The 23,972-nt window shown below is 25.0% G+C and overlaps 1 protein-coding gene across 3 annotated transcripts in view; it reads right to left on the bottom strand.

Annotated features, from left to right (window-relative positions):
• Window positions 1–23,972, bottom strand: part of LOC111642513 (protocadherin-like wing polarity protein stan) — a 70,222-nt gene that overhangs the window by 6,302 nt on the left and 39,948 nt on the right. For 2 of the 3 annotated variants that reach the window (XM_023388864.1, XM_023388863.1), the window contains exons 6-28: window positions 14,499–14,721; window positions 14,215–14,419; window positions 14,041–14,150; window positions 13,797–13,961; window positions 13,562–13,716; window positions 13,439–13,462; window positions 12,620–12,786; window positions 12,396–12,542; window positions 12,205–12,321; window positions 11,981–12,143; window positions 10,630–10,910; window positions 10,372–10,555; window positions 10,195–10,296; window positions 3,389–3,483; window positions 2,606–2,815; window positions 2,338–2,524; window positions 2,008–2,253; window positions 1,797–1,914; window positions 1,472–1,648; window positions 1,258–1,387; window positions 953–1,171; window positions 702–855; window positions 552–618 (exon numbers count right to left, since the gene is read on the bottom strand). In XM_023388864.1, the coding sequence (XP_023244632.1) occupies window positions 552–618; window positions 702–855; window positions 953–1,171; window positions 1,258–1,387; window positions 1,472–1,648; window positions 1,797–1,914; window positions 2,008–2,253; window positions 2,338–2,524; window positions 2,606–2,815; window positions 3,389–3,483; window positions 10,195–10,296; window positions 10,372–10,555; window positions 10,630–10,910; window positions 11,981–12,143; window positions 12,205–12,321; window positions 12,396–12,542; window positions 12,620–12,786; window positions 13,439–13,462; window positions 13,562–13,716; window positions 13,797–13,961; window positions 14,041–14,150; window positions 14,215–14,419; window positions 14,499–14,721 (3,646 nt within the window). The remainder of the gene's footprint in view (window positions 1–551; window positions 619–701; window positions 856–952; window positions 1,172–1,257; window positions 1,388–1,471; window positions 1,649–1,796; window positions 1,915–2,007; window positions 2,254–2,337; window positions 2,525–2,605; window positions 2,816–3,388; window positions 3,484–10,194; window positions 10,297–10,371; window positions 10,556–10,629; window positions 10,911–11,980; window positions 12,144–12,204; window positions 12,322–12,395; window positions 12,543–12,619; window positions 12,787–13,438; window positions 13,463–13,561; window positions 13,717–13,796; window positions 13,962–14,040; window positions 14,151–14,214; window positions 14,420–14,498; window positions 14,722–23,972) is intronic. The other variant, XM_023388865.1, reaches the window with a different exon arrangement.

Here is a 23,972-nt window from a genome sequence, read left to right as displayed (position 1 = left end):
AATTTTCAACAGATGTCAATAATTCTATAATAATTATGATGAGTGACAAAATATCTATACCATCATTCAGATATGTTCAATAATAATTTTAACATAAAATTTTGAATTTTAAAAGATTATTTAACTGAAAATTATTCAAATTACAGTATTTCTTATTTGATAATTCAATAATTTTGATTTACAAGAAAGTGATTCATCCACAGTTCAAATCTATCATTATGTTTGACTACTGTATGAGTATATGATGATTTTGATTATGCAACTTTGATACTGTTAAAAATATACAGAAAGAAAATAGTATTATATTAATTTTTAAATGAAATAATGTATATCTTGTAACTATTTAAATTTTGAATTTACAGAATATATAAAATAGTAATTGGGTATAATGAGATAACATATCAGACATATTTCTCTATTCTACTATAAAACAGTAGTTACTTATGCTTTTCTTGTTAACATACTCATCATAACTCTAAGTAAATAGTAGAAAAGATGAGAATTTTTATATATAATAAAGATACATCATTTTAAAAAATATTTAAACTTACAAAAAATAATTTCCATACTGATCTGCTCTAACTCCAACTGCAAGTCCAACAATAATAGCTGGAGCACCTATAGATTAAAGTAATTATTTAAACAATGTTAAATCATTTTTTATTAAAAAAAATTATTAAACAAATGAAAGATTTAATTACCATAACCAATGGAGTAATAAAATCTCATTTGACCGTGATTAATATCTCTCATTTCGGTTAACATTCGATAAAGATGAACTGCTTCCATGAACATCCAAGAAAATATGCATAAAAATGTATAGTGCAATAAAATTGCAACAACTTTACATGGAAACTGAAATATTTTACAATGTGTTCAAATATTTTATTACTATAACAAATAATATATTTAATTATAAGCATAACAAATATTTAATTAAAATGATACATACCTCTTTATGAACTAAATTCCTTCGAGATTTAAGAGCTACCAAGAATAGTAATTCTGCAAAAAATAAGCATGCAACTAGATTTTTATGAATTGTGTTGCTATTAGTTTGTAACCCACGAAGAATGCAAAATACAATAAATGAAGCTGCTAACATTAGTAATGATATAATTATTCCAACGTATGATACGATATCTTGAGCAACTGATTCTTCAATTAAAAACTGTTAGAAAACAGAGAAATATATATTTATATATATACATTTTGAATATATGTTGTTTTATAATAATTATTTTAAAATATATTTACTTCTCTATCGGTGATATCCATCAATACTGAAAAACTAGACAAATGACCACAACTACAATTTACATAAGGATGATGACCATAAGAAACAGCTTCTACTTTGCAACCTTTAGATGACCATTTTCCTCGATCACTATGATTAATAATAATAATAATAATTAATATTAGATAGCAATTATTAATCTTAGATTTATAACAATCATTTAATTCACTTTACCCAATTCCAAAATTCCAATGAACACATTGTGGATTACTACGACTAGTTATATCGAGAATACGGAATCGGAATCGGATATTATGTAGGAGACTATTCAAAGTAGAACTCTGATTCAATGGTTGGGCCACTAATGTAATGATTGGAGAGCTAACTCCCAAATTGATCCCATATCTTTGCCTAAAATGATAATTATGTCAAGCGAAGTTAATTTGAATTATTAAATTCAATTTTATTCAAATTTTAAAAACTATTGGGGATATTTTTAAAATTAAGATTATTACAGTGATTTATATCTAATAATTCAAAACTGTTTTGATTTATATACCTGATGATCACGTCGTAAAATTTAGGCAATATTTCTCCCATAGTTGGATATATAAGATATGAAATTACAGCTACTTCTTTTGGGATATGATTTGAATTGTGACGTGCATTATTTGTATCTATAAATTAAAAATAACTTGCTTAGATTGATAAATTTAAATATTTTATCTTTTGATATCATATCATTTAATACAATGATATTAAATGCTTACCTAATAAGCTCTTTACACCGATTGTTTTTAAGGGAATTATGGCACGAGTAATATCATCTGCATAGTGTTTGCGTACAGGATAATTATTATATTTTGGTATAATTACTGAAGGACCGCTGTCTTCGTGAAATATTTCTAAATATGCAGATGGTTCGGGATGCAATGAGTAAGTTGAGTTTTTATTATTATCTCGAAGTATAGAATAACCCCATAATTCTGCAGTAGAAATTGTATCTAATCCAAATACTGTAAAGAAAATTATAATAATTTTAATATAATATTTTAGATTTTTTATCAATGGTAAGCAAAATATTTAAATATCAGGCATACTCATATTTTTTGATGCAATTTCAAAAGGTTTTGTAAATGTATCTCCTTGATTATACACTAGTGTTTGTCCATACTTTTCGAACATTAATAGGAGATGTTCTGGTCCGTCTCCTGTAATGGTTGCAATACGCTCCCAGACTTCAAAATAACGTGGTTCAAAAATGGCACTTGCTGAAAATACTAAATTCTGAAAAATGTTTTCATAATTATTTTAATTAGATCTTCATTGAATCACTGAAAATATTACAAATATTTTCATTTATGTCACCTGAATAAAGTCTCTATCTTGGCGATGAGTCAAATTTAAACCTCTCTGATGATTTTCATAATTTAAAACATGGTGAAGGAGACGTGCAAGAATTAAAATATCTGTTCCATAAAGTTGTTCAGTAGCATTTACAGCATTTTTCATATCAGCAGAAATTTTTATGGCTAAGTATGTACTGAGAGGCAATTTATTTATTTCTATAACAGAGAGCTGTAAAATTTCCATCAAAGCAAAATTTATTTTATTTTAATTAATGAAATTCTTAAAATAAAAAGCTTTATGTGAAAAGTTATACAAACATGGAAACATCTAATTTATTGGATTATTAACGGGCTATAATAATGCTATTAATTAGATAATTAAACTACTAATTTGATATAAAGATAAGTGATTATACCACCTTTAGGTCAAATTATGTAATTTAATTATCTAATTAACAATAATATCATAGCCTGTTAATAATCAAGTAATTCAGATATTTGGTTATTTAAAAATCATATCTAAACTCTTACTAAACTTTTAATAATTTTATATAATTGCAATAAAATAATATAATCTGATACAGTACTCTTATGTGTAAATAAATTATTACACTATAAAAAATAATGCACTATATAACGTGTATAATATAATTAACAGTTACATAAATGACAATTATAAGCCATATTTATTATTATTTAAAACTATGTAATCTATCAGTTGTATTTCTCTACATCCAAGTTTTCAATTCATAATTACAATATAAAGAAAGTCCTTATATTGTTATAGCATTTTAATACTTACTTGATCAGATAATTCTAGAAAAGTGTCAGATGTACAATTAAATAGATCCGGTTTTTCCCAACCAATATCCGAAGTACATAATCTTGAAGCATTACCTAAGATATAATTTATTTTNACTTACAAGAATATAAAATGAAAAAAGAAACTTAAAATATTACCTTTTTGTTTATAATACAATATCCTACAAAGATATAAATTCCTGATACCATGCAAAAAACAGAGAAAATATAGTGTAATAAATCAAGTGATTCATTCACAGAGAGCATGGCCAAAACCCAAGTTGCTCCTAGTAATGGCAATAAAACAATGCCAAGCCACAACATCGTTCTATAACAAATACGAACATTTGAAATTATTCTTTAAAAGTAAATTTTTCGCCCAAATTTTTGTAAATGAATTTTTACCTCAGATTACCAAAATCTGTAACAGTATCTTTTATTTGTATACTGGCACGAATTGACATGGCAAACACACCTAAGTTGAGCTGTAAAAAGATTAAAATGCTAAGAGAAAAATGGCAAAAACTTGAATGATAAATTTTTGTTTTTGATGAATACAAACCAAAACGACAAAGCATATTGGACCAACGAGGCTCCATACAACGCTTTCATAAATAGACAACCAGCAGCTGGAATAAAATAGAATACAAAAAATTTTTTAATAAATATTATATTGATTTATTTCTAAAAATACTTTATATGAAAACAATTATTTTTTTTATAACATATAACAGTAAAATCTTTTTTAAAGAAATATATTTAATGAGTATCAAGAACATGGCCAGATGGCCAAGCAGTAAGGTGTTGGCCTACTACTCTGTGGACCTAGGAATGAATCTGGACAGGTCAAAAATCTCCAGAAATTTTTCCAGGGTGTCTGTTCCAAATATCTCGGACCCTGTCCCTCACCTCCCAGACCCAATATGGGACTAAGAAAGGGCTCTCTTAGGTGTGTCCATAGGTCAGAAAGAGTAATAAAAGAAGGTATCAAGAATACTTGTGCAAAAATAGACATTACATATTAGTTATTATCTCACTTGGTTATAGCATATGAAATATATAATGCAAGCAATCTGTAAACATAAAATGAATAAATAAATTATAATTTATTAAGTTAGAATTATTCAAATTGTATCTTTGTCATGTTATATTACTGAATACTGTTCTGTTTTGTATACTATTTTATTAAATACTTATGAAAATGCAAAAAGTTATCATTGCAAAAGTACAGAATGTTTTGTACTATATGAAATTTAAAAATTATATTTAATAATTTATATATGGATTCAAGGATTCATTGTCGAAGACATTGACTCGACAACACTGCAAGTGGTTTATTAACTAAACAAGTGGCGGATAGTTAAAAATGATTTTTATAAGGTCTACTCAACAAATAGGAAAATAAATTTTTAAAGTATATCTGATATCCTAAAAACATTCCATATAAGAAAATATGGAAGTAAAGCTAACTGTAAGACAACTAAAATAAGAGGATAATAGTGATTGATGGTATACTAAAATAATATATTTTTGGAAGTTGAGATGTCAAGAATTTATATAAAAATGGAAAATTTCGGATTTGACATGAGAATGACAATAATAATAAAATATTCCTATTCCAAGATAGTATTTTATAAAAAGTTTATAAGCTATGCTAATTAAAATTGCAGAGTACTAGAAAAATAATCCATACATCAAAATTAATGCAGGTTAAAAGCACAAGAATCAAATAAGAATATATACTAAATAAAATATGATTTAAAGGACAATATAAAGATATATTTTCTTTCTACCTAAAATATCTATAGATTTATGACAGAGAATTTAAAATTTCAAAATCAGCCGTAAAGACGATACTTTCTGTACTGTTTTGCGGAACTATTTTAGTAATGGTTTACTACTATAATCAATATAAATTTCAATTGTAAATGAAAGAAAGCAATTTTATTTATTTAGAGTTTACGTCAGGCATTCATGAATTAATAAAAATCTGTAAATACTTTTATTGTAAAATCGATTTCGTGACTTTATATAATATAAAATGATGCCAAAAAATATATATTAAGCCTATTATATTCCAAATAAATATAAAATTATTCCTAACATCAATAAAAAATAATAATAATTTTTAATAACAATAAACATATTAAACATGTTTTATGACTTATAAATTATATCTTATTACTATTGTATTTGTATTGCACATTAAAAATTTTAATAACGTTATTTTGTTTCTTAGATACTAATGAAATTTACTTTAGATTTGTATTTGTTGATTTTGGCTTTTGTGTAAAGCCAACAAATGCTATATTATATACAGTAATGAAAATTTTAAATGCTATTTTACATAGAAAATTTTTATTATTTCCTATTGTTTGCAAAATAGTTAGAATGCAATGAGCATTTAATAATAAACAATAAATTAATGAAATTTGTTTTATTTAAATAAATTATACAGACATCAACAGAGACAAAATAAAGCTATCCTTAAGAAAAAAAATACACTAATAACAAATGGTAATCTTGTAAAGCTTAACATGTAATACCCTAGTTTAATATAAAAGAAAATGAATAAATAAAAATAATAAATATCTGCAATGGTATTATGCTGTTATATAATGTTTTTTTACATACGAACTTAAATTTTTTAATTAAAGTTTAAATATAATACCTCAAAATCAATAATAGAATCGATAGTCATAAAAAGCATTTGTTGTAATAAGATAAAAAGAATGGTCTATATTTACATAATGTGTCTCTAGAAATGGAGTTGAAATTAATAAAATAGACAATTTTGATGAATAATTTTTATAAAAATATATATAGTAAAACTATATCATGTTGTAATAAAATAGATTAAAAGATATATTGGGTATATAGTCATGTTTACTAATTATGTTGATAGATAAAAATCACTTCACAGATCTAAAAGACAAATATTTCATTGAAAAATATAAACAAAAAGAAATTTTACTGAAAAAATTTATCTTCTAGTGAGAATAAATAGGTCATTTTAAATTGTTTTTACCTTTGCTTTATCCTTATATTATATTATTACTTTAATTTTCTTAGATTAATAGAAAGAGGAGGTGCTAAATCTATTTAAAATATTGTTTAATATTTACAATATGGAAAAATGAAAAAGAATTGATTCAATTGATTAATGTTTCCTGTTACTACATAAACTATTAATTCATTCATTTATCTTTCTTTATGAAAAAGTCATGTCAGACTACTCTATTAGCTGAATTATCTTAATTTTCAACAGATGTCAATAATTCTATAATAATTATGATGAGTGACAAAATATCTATACCATCATTCAGATATGTTCAATAATAATTTTAACATAAAATTTTGAATTTTAAAAGATTATTTAACTGAAAATTATTCAAATTACAGTATTTCTTATTTGATAATTCAATAATTTTGATTTACAAGAAAGTGATTCATCCACAGTTCAAATCTATCATTATGTTTGACTACTGTATGAGTATATGATGATTTTGATTATGCAACTTTGATACTGTTAAAAATATACAGAAAGAAAATAGTATTATATTAATTTTTAAATGAAATAATGTATATCTTGTAACTATTTAAATTTTGAATTTACAGAATATATAAAATAGTAATTGGGTATAATGAGATAACATATCAGACATATTTCTCTATTCTACTATAAAACAGTAGTTACTTATGCTTTTCTTGTTAACATACTCATCATAACTCTAAGTAAATAGTAGAAAAGATGAGAATTTTTATATATAATAAAGATACATCATTTTAAAAAATATTTAAACTTACAAAAAATAATTTCCATACTGATCTGCTCTAACTCCAACTGCAAGTCCAACAATAATAGCTGGAGCACCTATAGATTAAAGTAATTATTTAAACAATGTTAAATCATTTTTTATTAAAAAAAATTATTAAACAAATGAAAGATTTAATTACCATAACCAATGGAGTAATAAAATCTCATTTGACCGTGATTAATATCTCTCATTTCGGTTAACATTCGATAAAGATGAACTGCTTCCATGAACATCCAAGAAAATATGCATAAAAATGTATAGTGCAATAAAATTGCAACAACTTTACATGGAAACTGAAATATTTTACAATGTGTTCAAATATTTTATTACTATAACAAATAATATATTTAATTATAAGCATAACAAATATTTAATTAAAATGATACATACCTCTTTATGAACTAAATTCCTTCGAGATTTAAGAGCTACCAAGAATAGTAATTCTGCAAAAAATAAGCATGCAACTAGATTTTTATGAATTGTGTTGCTATTAGTTTGTAACCCACGAAGAATGCAAAATACAATAAATGAAGCTGCTAACATTAGTAATGATATAATTATTCCAACGTATGATACGATATCTTGAGCAACTGATTCTTCAATTAAAAACTGTTAGAAAACAGAGAAATATATATTTATATATATACATTTTGAATATATGTTGTTTTATAATAATTATTTTAAAATATATTTACTTCTCTATCGGTGATATCCATCAATACTGAAAAACTAGACAAATGACCACAACTACAATTTACATAAGGATGATGACCATAAGAAACAGCTTCTACTTTGCAACCTTTAGATGACCATTTTCCTCGATCACTATGATTAATAATAATAATAATAATTAATATTAGATAGCAATTATTAATCTTAGATTTATAACAATCATTTAATTCACTTTACCCAATTCCAAAATTCCAATGAACACATTGTGGATTACTACGACTAGTTATATCGAGAATACGGAATCGGAATCGGATATTATGTAGGAGACTATTCAAAGTAGAACTCTGATTCAATGGTTGGGCCACTAATGTAATGATTGGAGAGCTAACTCCCAAATTGATCCCATATCTTTGCCTAAAATGATAATTATGTCAAGCGAAGTTAATTTGAATTATTAAATTCAATTTTATTCAAATTTTAAAAACTATTGGGGATATTTTTAAAATTAAGATTATTACAGTGATTTATATCTAATAATTCAAAACTGTTTTGATTTATATACCTGATGATCACGTCGTAAAATTTAGGCAATATTTCTCCCATAGTTGGATATATAAGATATGAAATTACAGCTACTTCTTTTGGGATATGATTTGAATTGTGACGTGCATTATTTGTATCTATAAATTAAAAATAACTTGCTTAGATTGATAAATTTAAATATTTTATCTTTTGATATCATATCATTTAATACAATGATATTAAATGCTTACCTAATAAGCTCTTTACACCGATTGTTTTTAAGGGAATTATGGCACGAGTAATATCATCTGCATAGTGTTTGCGTACAGGATAATTATTATATTTTGGTATAATTACTGAAGGACCGCTGTCTTCGTGAAATATTTCTAAATATGCAGATGGTTCGGGATGCAATGAGTAAGTTGAGTTTTTATTATTATCTCGAAGTATAGAATAACCCCATAATTCTGCAGTAGAAATTGTATCTAATCCAAATACTGTAAAGAAAATTATAATAATTTTAATATAATATTTTAGATTTTTTATCAATGGTAAGCAAAATATTTAAATATCAGGCATACTCATATTTTTTGATGCAATTTCAAAAGGTTTTGTAAATGTATCTCCTTGATTATACACTAGTGTTTGTCCATACTTTTCGAACATTAATAGGAGATGTTCTGGTCCGTCTCCTGTAATGGTTGCAATACGCTCCCAGACTTCAAAATAACGTGGTTCAAAAATGGCACTTGCTGAAAATACTAAATTCTGAAAAATGTTTTCATAATTATTTTAATTAGATCTTCATTGAATCACTGAAAATATTACAAATATTTTCATTTATGTCACCTGAATAAAGTCTCTATCTTGGCGATGAGTCAAATTTAAACCTCTCTGATGATTTTCATAATTTAAAACATGGTGAAGGAGACGTGCAAGAATTAAAATATCTGTTCCATAAAGTTGTTCAGTAGCATTTACAGCATTTTTCATATCAGCAGAAATTTTTATGGCTAAGTATGTACTGAGAGGCAATTTATTTATTTCTATAACAGAGAGCTGTAAAATTTCCATCAAAGCAAAATTTATTTTATTTTAATTAATGAAATTCTTAAAATAAAAAGCTTTATGTGAAAAGTTATACAAACATGGAAACATCTAATTTATTGGATTATTAACGGGCTATAATAATGCTATTAATTAGATAATTAAACTACTAATTTGATATAAAGATAAGTGATTATACCACCTTTAGGTCAAATTATGTAATTTAATTATCTAATTAACAATAATATCATAGCCTGTTAATAATCAAGTAATTCAGATATTTGGTTATTTGAAAATCATATCTAAACTCTTACTAAACTTTTAATAATTTTATATAATTGCAATAAAATAATATAATCTAATACGATACTCTTATGTGTAAATAAATTATTACACTATAAAAAATAATGCACTATATAACGTGTATAATATAATTAACAGTTACATAAATGACAATTATAAGCCATATTTATTATTATTTAAAACTATGTAATCTATCAGTTGTATTTCTCTACATCCAAGTTTTCAATTCATAATTACAATATAAAGAAAGTCCTTATATTGTTATAGCATTTTAATACTTACTTGATCAGATAATTCTACAAAAGTGTCAGATGTACAATTAAATAGATCCGGTTTTTCCCAACCAATATCCGAAGTACATAATCTTGAAGCATTACCTAAGATATAATTTATTTTAAATATATTTTCAGCTATTTACTGTATTTTATATTTTCTTATAATATACCTCTTGAACCTTTAGGACATATGTGAATAGCTCTATGTTCAAATAATGTTCTTTCCCACCATATTCCATTACTAAATGATTGGGGACAACTATCATATATAACTGAAAAATGAATACATTAATAAATTAAATATTTTAAAAAATCTCTTTGTATTAAAGGAATATATAAAATTATACCTTCGCAACCTCTCAATGTGACTTCTGCAAATGGATTTGAACACGAATCACATCTGCGACCTATAACACCTGCTCTGCATCGGCATTGCCCAGTGAATGGATCGCAACGATTACTAAAAGATCCAGTTGCATAACAGTCACAATCAAAACATATATCGCTATTTGGAGGTTGAAAATGATTTTCCTAGAATGTTGAAGAAAAATCAATTATATGTTGATGTAAGAATACAGCTATTATATAATAAAAAAATAACATACTTCACATGTACATTCACCCGTTGATTTATTACAATTAGCATCGTAACCTTTGCTAACATCACAATCACATGGTCCACATATAGGATATCCCCACCAATTTGAAGGGCATGGCTGATCAAAAGGAATCTCACAATACTGTCCTGAGTGTAAAGAGTCACATTCACAATAATAATTATGACTGTATGGATGTAATGACTTTCCAGGTTCAATTACATGACATAATGATTTATATTCACAAGGATTCAATTGACAAACAGGAAGGCACTCTTCTCCTACATATCCTATAAAATTATGTTTAAATATAAATACTGAAAATTATAAAGTAAAAGCCACATTATTCATAACATAATTTCAGGCTGTATGTTATATAATGTAATTTAGCTTAATTCTATCTCAAAAATAATCCAGGTTTTACATATGTTTAGCTATTAAAAATTCAGATATATTTTATTGTATTTATATCAATAAATTTAATTTATTACAAAAAAAAAAGTCAGTTTTACTTATAGCAACCACATATATAATAATATATTATACTATTTGTCTGTTGTATAGTTTTTTTTAAGATCTTTGCATCATTGAAAAATTTTTTTGCACCCTTATAAAAATTCTGAACAAAATGGTGACAGGCACAATAAATAGAATAAAATTATCCTGTTTATATGTTGTAAAATATCAACTATTTATCATTCAATTGGAAGAATGATATCATAGCACATGATCTATCAAACCAATCATCTGGGTGAATAAACATTGGCATTCAGTAATATAAAAATCAGCATTTAAAAGTCTACAATGAACAATATGCTTTATGGATTTTTGAATTATCTTTAGGATAATAGTAGAAAAAAAACTGGTCTTTTTTTAATGCTCTTTATTTCACTTTCTGGAACTGCTACTGATATTTTTATTAATTACTGTGAAAATAGAAGAGATTTCAGAAACTTTATCAACTTATTCAATAAATTGAATATTCACAGGCAATTTTAATGTTTGTACTTTAGAAAAAACATTTAGAATTTTATATAATTATGAAACTGATATAAATGAAAAATTATAATTTTAAATTACGCTGTAATAGAAATACTCGTATATCAGATTTAAATTGATTTCTACTTAGTAGATAATTAATTTCATTTAAACTCCAATAACTAAAATCTAATTCCTAAATCAGATAAATTGGCATTCTGTAATAATTCAATATGAATAATTTAAAATTATATTAATATTTTAGCATTCTTATCTCTAATATTAAATTTTATTAAAATTCATTGAATCAGTATTAACCTATTTACGTAGCCAATTCTTAATAACAGATACTTGCTTAAAAATATATAAACTAGCATTTTACCTGGATCACACTGACATTTATAATCTTCCCATAAGTCAATACATTGACTGTGAGCAGGACATGTATTAGAATGACACGGATTAGGAACTCTACATCCTTCTCTTACATTTGTTTCGACCGTTGGACGTAACCAAGCCTCTTGATTATTTCCTATTTTTACATTCTACAAATACAAGTGAAAATTAAAATCAAAAATGAAAACAATAAATTTTAAATTAACGTACCTGAATACATCCTTTAAAATAATTAACTTTCTCTAATAATTCACTTGGTTCTAATCCACCAATGGATACTTTACCAATATACATTCCTTTAATACTACCTTCAATGTCTTTTGTAATCTATAAAAGAAATACAGTATTGATTATCTCGTAGTTATGATTATTGTAGTTTAATAGAGACTACAATGTCATACCTCGTATTGACCATAATCTAAGCTAAGCCATACACCATTACTCATCCATTTTGCTTCAATGTGATGCCACTTTCCATCATTCACTCTGACATCAGGTAATATAAGAAATTTATCATTTAGATGATAACGTATGTGACCATTGATAATCTGTTCAAATACATATTTTCTTAATATAATCTTAGTTAAAGTTTAACAACTTATATAATTTTTTTTAAAATATTTACTTCTAATTCAATCTTATTGTTTTGACCGAGTTGTATTTGCATTAAAAGCCCATCCTCCTGCCTAGTTCGAAATGATAAACTGTTAATCCAGGGCATGTTTATTGGACGGAAATGAGGATTAAATATGAGAAATCCATCGCCTAAGAAATGTCTGGCTGGTTCCACTCCTAAAGGCCAAAATGATACTACAGTTATTTGTAAAAGATTGTTTAAAAATAAAAAAAGAAAGATTACATCCTTAAAACATTATACATTACTTAAATAAAGACAAGACACAAGACTTAAGAAAAATAAAAAACAAAAATTAAGATAATTTTATTTGATATCAATATATATATACAGCAGCAATAAAAAAACACATAATTGATAATTAACCTACTTTGTTACAGAATTAATTAATAAACCGGAAATTGTAATTTATGTTTCTTGCACAATTAAATTACTGATATCCTCTATAATAATTTTCAAGTTTAATAGGTAAATATAAATAGCAATTTTTGATAAAGAAATTTAATATGATGATATTAGTTAATTAATTTTGTTAGCCGCTTCTTAAGTGATACTTTAATAAATAATAATTGTACGGACACTGTACAAATATATGAACAAGGCTTTAAATTAAAATAGGTTATAAACCATCAAAAATATTTAATTTAAACTCAATTTACATGTTTCACAGTTGTAAATATTACAAAGTTATTTTTAAATATTTTCTACAATAAGACACTTAAATTATATATAGCGGAAAATATAATTTATGCATATTTATAATAAGTTTATAAATATGAATGTATCTTTTATTTCTTTTACGATACCTACCTCTTTCTAAATTTTTCCACAAGTCTGATGAAATAAATTAAAAGAAGTTAAGTAAAACAAATTTAATAATAATTCTGTTATATATTAATATTAATGGCATTATATCCTTTAAAATTTGAATACCTGTGTCACAATCCTGGCCTCCAAATCCGACGGGACATCGGCAAACATAAGAACCCCATCCTTCCTCACATAAACCACCATTCTGACAAGGATGAGACTGACAAAATCCTTTTTTCTCCGAGCATCCGGCAATTGTTCCATTGTTAGCAACAAAACTAAAATGTTTTAATAATAAATTTATTAAAGAGAACTGAAATAAACTAATTAATACATATTAAATTTTTACATTAATTACCTGTTAAGATCTAATAATTTATGATCTATGTATAAATCCATAATACAACCAACAAAATCCTTATTAGCAATTTGGAATTTGGATGGGAGAATGGGAAGTCCGCCAAGCTGTAATGGACCCATCAGATCCAAATATCGATAGCACGTTTGCATTAAATCGGCACACCTTTTAAAACAATACAGTTTTATATTATCTGTTAAATAGCTTCAGTTAATTGAAAAATTTTATAAAGAAGAGTTATTACCTAGGTTCTAAAATTTGTGTAGTTTTATTTGCACAAAGATAATTTCCAAGTTCTATTCCATGTTTGATTGCCAATGCACTGTCACAGTTATCGATACTGATTGTTGCTGTCTAAAAATTTATAATGTTTAAAATTTAATTAGTTTAATGAAAATATAATACTTCAGAGACTTACCCTATTTAAATAAGTAATTTCAACTGTATGCCACTGTCCATCACTAATTCCACCAGGAATGGAAGCAGAAACTTTTGATATTTTTACTCCAAGAGAGAAGGAAAACACTAATTGTGAATTGATAATTTCTAATGCAATAAAGTCATGTTTATCATTATATCGGCCATTATAGAGAATAACTGCATTTTTCTCACGGGTGGCAAATCTAAAAGTGGGATAAAAATATAATAATAAAATTAGAATGAATATGGTGATAACTGTTTATATTTAATGATAATTTTTACCTGAGTTTAATATGGATACGATGACGTTGTCGAAGTGAAGGAAAAGTTAAAAAAGAACCCCTAGGAAAGCTTCTTGCGCGAAGTTCACAAAACTTTGTGCTCCAAGAGTGATGCGTACAATTTTGACAGACAATTCCTCCTTCGGAAATTTTGCAACGAGAATTTCCAGAACATAATCCCACCCTGCATCCGTCTTCCCAAAGATTTACCTCACAGTTTTTTCCTGTTAATAAATTCAAATTATTACAATGCATTAATATCTAATTAATATTANATAAAATAGACAATTTTGATGAATAATTTTTATAAAAATATATATAGTAAAACTATATCATGTTGTAATAAAATAGATTAAAAGATATATTGGGTATATAGTCATGTTTACTAATTATGTTGATAGATAAAAATCACTTCACAGATCTAAAAGACAAATATTTCATTGAAAAATATAAACAAAAAGAAATTTTACTGAAAAAATTTATCTTCTAGTGAGAATAAATAGGTCATTTTAAATTGTTTTTACCTTTGCTTTATCCTTATATTATATTATTACTTTAATTTTCTTAGATTAATAGAAAGAGGAGGTGCTAAATCTATTTAAAATATTGTTTAATATTTACAATATGGAAAAATGAAAAAGAATTGATTCAATTGATTAATGTTTCCTGTTACTACATAAACTATTAATTCATTCATTTATCTTTCTTTATGAAAAAGTCATGTCAGACTACTCTATTAGCTGAATTATCTTAATTTTCAACAGATGTCAATAATTCTATAATAATTATGATGAGTGACAAAATATCTATACCATCATTCAGATATGTTCAATAATAATTTTAACTTTTTATAACATATAACAGTAAAATCTTTTTTAAAGAAATATATTTAATGAGTATCAAGAACATGGCCAGATGGCCAAGCAGTAAGGTGTTGGCCTACTACTCTGTGGACCTAGGAATGAATCTGGACAGGTCAAAAATCTCCAGAAATTTTTCCAGGGTGTCTGTTCCAAATATCTCGGACCCTGTCCCTCACCTCCCAGACCCAATATGGGACTAAGAAAGGGCTCTCTTAGGTGTGTCCATAGGTCAGAAAGAGTAATAAAAGAAGGTATCAAGAATACTTGTGCAAAAATAGACATTACATATTAGTTATTATCTCACTTGGTTATAGCATATGAAATATATAATGCAAGCAATCTGTAAACATAAAATGAATAAATAAATTATAATTTATTAAGTTAGAATTATTCAAATTGTATCTTTGTCATGTTATATTACTGAATACTGTTCTGTTTTGTATACTATTTTATTAAATACTTATGAAAATGCAAAAAGTTATCATTGCAAAAGTACAGAATGTTTTGTACTATATGAAATTTAAAAATTATATTTAATAATTTATATATGGATTCAAGGATTCATTGTCGAAGACATTGACTCGACAACACTGCAAGTGGTTTATTAACTAAACAAGTGGCGGATAGTTAAAAATGATTTTTATAAGGTCTACTCAACAAATAGGAAAATAAATTTTTAAAGTATATCTGATATCCTAAAAACATTCCATATAAGAAAATATGGAAGTAAAGCTAACTGTAAGACAACTAAAATAAGAGGATAATAGTGATTGATGGTATACTAAAATAATATATTTTTGGAAGTTGAGATGTCAAGAATTTATATAAAAATGGAAAATTTCGGATTTGACATGAGAATGACAATAATAATAAAATATTCCTATTCCAAGATAGTATTTTATAAAAAGTTTATAAGCTATGCTAATTAAAATTGCAGAGTACTAGAAAAATAATCCATACATCAAAATTAATGCAGGTTAAAAGCACAAGAATCAAATAAGAATATATACTAAATAAAATATGATTTAAAGGACAATATAAAGATATATTTTCTTTCTACCTAAAATATCTATAGATTTATGACAGAGAATTTAAAATTTCAAAATCAGCCGTAAAGACGATACTTTCTGTACTGTTTTGCGGAACTATTTTAGTAATGGTTTACTACTATAATCAATATAAATTTCAATTGTAAATGAAAGAAAGCAATTTTATTTATTTAGAGTTTACGTCAGGCATTCATGAATTAATAAAAATCTGTAAATACTTTTATTGTAAAATCGATTTCGTGACTTTATATAATATAAAATGATGCCAAAAAATATATATTAAGCCTATTATATTCCAAATAAATATAAAATTATTCCTAACATCAATAAAAAATAATAATAATTTTTAATAACAATAAACATATTAAACATGTTTTATGACTTATAAATTATATCTTATTACTATTGTATTTGTATTGCACATTAAAAATTTTAATAACGTTATTTTGTTTCTTAGATACTAATGAAATTTACTTTAGATTTGTATTTGTTGATTTTGGCTTTTGTGTAAAGCCAACAAATGCTATATTATATACAGTAATGAAAATTTTAAATGCTATTTTACATAGAAAATTTTTATTATTTCCTATTGTTTGCAAAATAGTTAGAATGCAATGAGCATTTAATAATAAACAATAAATTAATGAAATTTGTTTTATTTAAATAAATTATACAGACATCAACAGAGACAAAATAAAGCTATCCTTAAGAAAAAAAATACACTAATAACAAATGGTAATCTTGTAAAGCTTAACATGTAATACCCTAGTTTAATATAAAAGAAAATGAATAAATAAAAATAATAAATATCTGCAATGGTATTATGCTGTTATATAATGTTTTTTTACATACGAACTTAAATTTTTTAATTAAAGTTTAAATATAATACCTCAAAATCAATAATAGAATCGATAGTCATAAAAAGCATTTGTTGTAATAAGATAAAAAGAATGGTCTATATTTACATAATGTGTCTCTAGAAATGGAGTTGAAATTAATAAAATAGACAATTTTGATGAATAATTTTTATAAAAATATATATAGTAAAACTATATCATGTTGTAATAAAATAGATTAAAAGATATATTGGGTATATAGTCATGTTTACTAATTATGTTGATAGATAAAAATCACTTCACAGATCTAAAAGACAAATATTTCATTGAAAAATATAAACAAAAAGAAATTTTACTGAAAAAATTTATCTTCTAGTGAGAATAAATAGGTCATTTTAAATTGTTTTTACCTTTGCTTTATCCTTATATTATATTATTACTTTAATTTTCTTAGATTAATAGAAAGAGGAGGTGCTAAATCTATTTAAAATATTGTTTAATATTTACAATATGGAAAAATGAAAAAGAATTGATTCAATTGATTAATGTTTCCTGTTACTACATAAACTATTAATTCATTCATTTATCTTTCTTTATGAAAAAGTCATGTCAGACTACTCTATTAGCTGAATTATCTTAATTTTCAACAGATGTCAATAATTCTATAATAATTATGATGAGTGACAAAATATCTATACCATCATTCAGATATGTTCAATAATAATTTTAACATAAAATTTTGAATTTTAAAAGATTATTTAACTGAAAATTATTCAAATTACAGTATTTCTTATTTGATAATTCAATAATTTTGATTTACAAGAAAGTGATTCATCCACAGTTCAAATCTATCATTATGTTTGACTACTGTATGAGTATATGATGATTTTGATTATGCAACTTTGATACTGTTAAAAATATACAGAAAGAAAATAGTATTATATTAATTTTTAAATGAAATAATGTATATCTTGTAACTATTTAAATTTTGAATTTACAGAATATATAAAATAGTAATTGGGTATAATGAGATAACATATCAGACATATTTCTCTATTCTACTATAAAACAGTAGTTACTTATGCTTTTCTTGTTAACATACTCATCATAACTCTAAGTAAATAGTAGAAAAGATGAGAATTTTTATATATAATAAAGATACATCATTTTAAAAAATATTTAAACTTACAAAAAATAATTTCCATACTGATCTGCTCTAACTCCAACTGCAAGTCCAACAATAATAGCTGGAGCACCTATAGATTAAAGTAATTATTTAAACAATGTTAAATCATTTTTTATTAAAAAAAATTATTAAACAAATGAAAGATTTAATTACCATAACCAATGGAGTAATAAAATCTCATTTGACCGTGATTAATATCTCTCATTTCGGTTAACATTCGATAAAGATGAACTGCTTCCATGAACATCCAAGAAAATATGCATAAAAATGTATAGTGCAATAAAATTGCAACAACTTTACATGGAAACTGAAATATTTTACAATGTGTTCAAATATTTTATTACTATAACAAATAATATATTTAATTATAAGCATAACAAATATTTAATTAAAATGATACATACCTCTTTATGAACTAAATTCCTTCGAGATTTAAGAGCTACCAAGAATAGTAATTCTGCAAAAAATAAGCATGCAACTAGATTTTTATGAATTGTGTTGCTATTAGTTTGTAACCCACGAAGAATGCAAAATACAATAAATGAAGCTGCTAACATTAGTAATGATATAATTATTCCAACGTATGATACGATATCTTGAGCAACTGATTCTTCAATTAAAAACTGTTAGAAAACAGAGAAATATATATTTATATATATACATTTTGAATATATGTTGTTTTATAATAATTATTTTAAAATATATTTACTTCTCTATCGGTGATATCCATCAATACTGAAAAACTAGACAAATGACCACAACTACAATTTACATAAGGATGATGACCATAAGAAACAGCTTCTACTTTGCAACCTTTAGATGACCATTTTCCTCGATCACTATGATTAATAATAATAATAATAATTAATATTAGATAGCAATTATTAATCTTAGATTTATAACAATCATTTAATTCACTTTACCCAATTCCAAAATTCCAATGAACACATTGTGGATTACTACGACTAGTTATATCGAGAATACGGAATCGGAATCGGATATTATGTAGGAGACTATTCAAAGTAGAACTCTGATTCAATGGTTGGGCCACTAATGTAATGATTGGAGAGCTAACTCCCAAATTGATCCCATATCTTTGCCTAAAATGATAATTATGTCAAGCGAAGTTAATTTGAATTATTAAATTCAATTTTATTCAAATTTTAAAAACTATTGGGGATATTTTTAAAATTAAGATTATTACAGTGATTTATATCTAATAATTCAAAACTGTTTTGATTTATATACCTGATGATCACGTCGTAAAATTTAGGCAATATTTCTCCCATAGTTGGATATATAAGATATGAAATTACAGCTACTTCTTTTGGGATATGATTTGAATTGTGACGTGCATTATTTGTATCTATAAATTAAAAATAACTTGCTTAGATTGATAAATTTAAATATTTTATCTTTTGATATCATATCATTTAATACAATGATATTAAATGCTTACCTAATAAGCTCTTTACACCGATTGTTTTTAAGGGAATTATGGCACGAGTAATATCATCTGCATAGTGTTTGCGTACAGGATAATTATTATATTTTGGTATAATTACTGAAGGACCGCTGTCTTCGTGAAATATTTCTAAATATGCAGATGGTTCGGGATGCAATGAGTAAGTTGAGTTTTTATTATTATCTCGAAGTATAGAATAACCCCATAATTCTGCAGTAGAAATTGTATCTAATCCAAATACTGTAAAGAAAATTATAATAATTTTAATATAATATTTTAGATTTTTTATCAATGGTAAGCAAAATATTTAAATATCAGGCATACTCATATTTTTTGATGCAATTTCAAAAGGTTTTGTAAATGTATCTCCTTGATTATACACTAGTGTTTGTCCATACTTTTCGAACATTAATAGGAGATGTTCTGGTCCGTCTCCTGTAATGGTTGCAATACGCTCCCAGACTTCAAAATAACGTGGTTCAAAAATGGCACTTGCTGAAAATACTAAATTCTGAAAAATGTTTTCATAATTATTTTAATTAGATCTTCATTGAATCACTGAAAATATTACAAATATTTTCATTTATGTCACCTGAATAAAGTCTCTATCTTGGCGATGAGTCAAATTTAAACCTCTCTGATGATTTTCATAATTTAAAACATGGTGAAGGAGACGTGCAAGAATTAAAATATCTGTTCCATAAAGTTGTTCAGTAGCATTTACAGCATTTTTCATATCAGCAGAAATTTTTATGGCTAAGTATGTACTGAGAGGCAATTTATTTATTTCTATAACAGAGAGCTGTAAAATTTCCATCAAAGCAAAATTTATTTTATTTTAATTAATGAAATTCTTAAAATAAAAAGCTTTATGTGAAAAGTTATACAAACATGGAAACATCTAATTTATTGGATTATTAACGGGCTATAATAATGCTATTAATTAGATAATTAAACTACTAATTTGATATAAAGATAAGTGATTATACCACCTTTAGGTCAAATTATGTAATTTAATTATCTAATTAACAATAATATCATAGCCTGTTAATAATCAAGTAATTCAGATATTTGGTTATTTGAAAATCATATCTAAACTCTTACTAAACTTTTAATAATTTTATATAATTGCAATAAAATAATATAATCTAATACGATACTCTTATGTGTAAATAAATTATTACACTATAAAAAATAATGCACTATATAACGTGTATAATATAATTAACAGTTACATAAATGACAATTATAAGCCATATTTATTATTATTTAAAACTATGTAATCTATCAGTTGTATTTCTCTACATCCAAGTTTTCAATTCATAATTACAATATAAAGAAAGTCCTTATATTGTTATAGCATTTTAATACTTACTTGATCAGATAATTCTACAAAAGTGTCAGATGTACAATTAAATAGATCCGGTTTTTCCCAACCAATATCCGAAGTACATAATCTTGAAGCATTACCTAAGATATAATTTATTTTAAATATATTTTCAGCTATTTACTGTATTTTATATTTTCTTATAATATACCTCTTGAACCTTTAGGACATATGTGAATAGCTCTATGTTCAAATAATGTTCTTTCCCACCATATTCCATTACTAAATGATTGGGGACAACTATCATATATAACTGAAAAACAAATACATTAATAAATNTCGAACGTCGAACGCCGCTTTGTAAGCGGCGCTCGACGTTCGACGTTCACGTTCGAGAGATGAAAACTTCGGCCGAAACCTCTCTATTATTATCCATCTTATCTTTATAACTGATATTGGAATTCGATTCTAATTAATTCATAGAAAAGAAGACTTGTTTGTGAAAAGATTAATGTTTTTTTTTTTTGTTTTTAATTATTCAAAATGTATACAGAGAATCTGACATATTAAAAAAAAAGGTAACCATAATTATCTATGATATTTTTCATTAAAATTTCATATAAAAATCGATGTTTTATCCATTTCGGAGACGATGATTACTAAATAAATTATAAAGCTATTCTTATATTAATGTAAGAATCAGGTAAATATTATGCAGCAGAGGTTGTATGTCATATTTAAATGATATGTAGCCAATAGAAGAAACCAAGCCTAAAGCATTATTGACTAAAATGACATTACACGCAAGCAACGGACTAATAAAGCAGTCGAAGTACATAAATAATCTAATTTACTTTCCCTTTGAATTTAACAGCTTCATAATTTGCGAAATGTAAACACATTAGTTATCACCCCATTACAAGCCACAGGATTTTTCTTTAACCTTAGAATATTCTACTTAATAGAGAAACTAATTCTCTCTCTATATATATATAATAGATAATCGTAGTTTTATTCTTCTTATTATTATTTAAAATCTCTTTAATAAATAATCGATACGTATGAATTTTCTCTTGTTTACGAATTAATAAACGGTGAAATCCTGACAGTTAGACATTGGTTATGAATATTAATTTGAATTTATTGGTGAAGCCGTAGAAGAAAAAAATAACAGTAATGAAAACTTAATATTGATGCGGCCTCTAGGGATGTAATACATGCATATTTTATGTTCTGTATCATCAGAAAACTAAAATAAGATAATTTTAATAAGACTACAAGCATTACTTTAATTAAAGATTATTACTCTCTGAAGAAAAATCTTAAAAACAAATTACTATTAAAAATTGATCCGGTTTATAAACTTAGCAAGAAATTTAAAATAAAATTTATGAAAGAAGTAAATAGATTTTTGATAATTACTCTTGAAAAAAACAAAAATTTTTACAGACAACTTTAAACAATTTCCTTCCAACAAACATGTATAACTTTTGTACAAAGTTATTGATTATACTTCATTTTCTATTGTTAAGTAAAATTCATTCAACAGCGAAAATGATAACAAGTTTACTTCATTCATTCTCTACGATCAATTTTTCTAAAGTAAGAATAATTGTTATTCAAGCTACTTCTTTAGTCGAAATCGTTAACATCTCGAGTTTATCAATAAAACGTAGAGACGTTCAAACAAAATTAATAATCTTTATTAAAGTATAATGATTCGTATAAATTTTTTAAAAAAGATTTTAATCCATATTAAAAATTAATTATTAAAATAAATACTTATTACAATATCATTTATTGTTTATTGAAATATACCAGTTTAGTAATTAATAAATCTAATGATTTACTGATGCAGATAATAATGTAAATAGATTTTGGCCATATTACAGTCTAAAATGTATAATCATTTGATGTATGACTAATTTAATTTCAGCTATATAATAGCAATATATATCCAATATCAATCACAGCTGGAAAAGATGTAAAATTAAATAGAATTTTAATATTAATATAATATTTCATATATTCAAATGTTTTTTTTTTTTTTTTAATTCTTTATTTCTTTAACTTCATGTTTTGATTTTTTCAAAGTTAAAAGTTAAAATATTTCATTATAAGCAAACACAATTTCCAACATTTTTCCCAATAAGGGTTTTCCTTGAATTGACTGCTGCATCCTGTCTCTCGGAAAAGAATGCCCGGGAGGCAACAGTGACAGAGTCAATGGAACTGTTGTTTATTGTGCTTGTACTGTTTGGTCGAGTTCTCTTTAGGTAACGTACATGCAAGGGATGAGGTAGGATTGATAATGAACACTAATTACCACTTGTCTTCAATTGTAGTTATTTATAATAATTATTTTACAATTGAAATATACTTATATCTTTTAAAAATGTCAAGGAAAAATAATCAATTTAACATTATTATTTAGTTCAAAATTTTATCAATGAATCTATACACAACGTAGAACTAATAATAATATAATGAGACAGTAATTACGAAGCTTTCTAAGATGCACGACTTATTACATAATTAATAATGATATTTTAACACTTCTAAATATATATATATACTAACGAGAAAATAAGTTTAAACGCTATCTCTATAGTTACCGATGGCGTTATGAATATTAATATAGGTAATAAACGCAACTTAGTTTAAAATGCCAGCTCTTAATTATGCATAAAATAAGAAAACAATGAAAAAAAAAATGTGTTAGGCAGATGTAGAATGTACATTTTACATC

Source organism: Centruroides sculpturatus, unplaced genomic scaffold (genome assembly GCF_000671375.1).
Source record: "Centruroides sculpturatus isolate CEXI.00-Female unplaced genomic scaffold, Cexi_2.0 scaffold1727, whole genome shotgun sequence".
NCBI classification, from domain to species: Eukaryota; Metazoa; Arthropoda; class Arachnida; order Scorpiones; family Buthidae; genus Centruroides; species Centruroides sculpturatus.
Note: the sequence above shows the minus strand (reverse complement) of the source record. Positions and strands in the feature narration are given on the sequence as shown.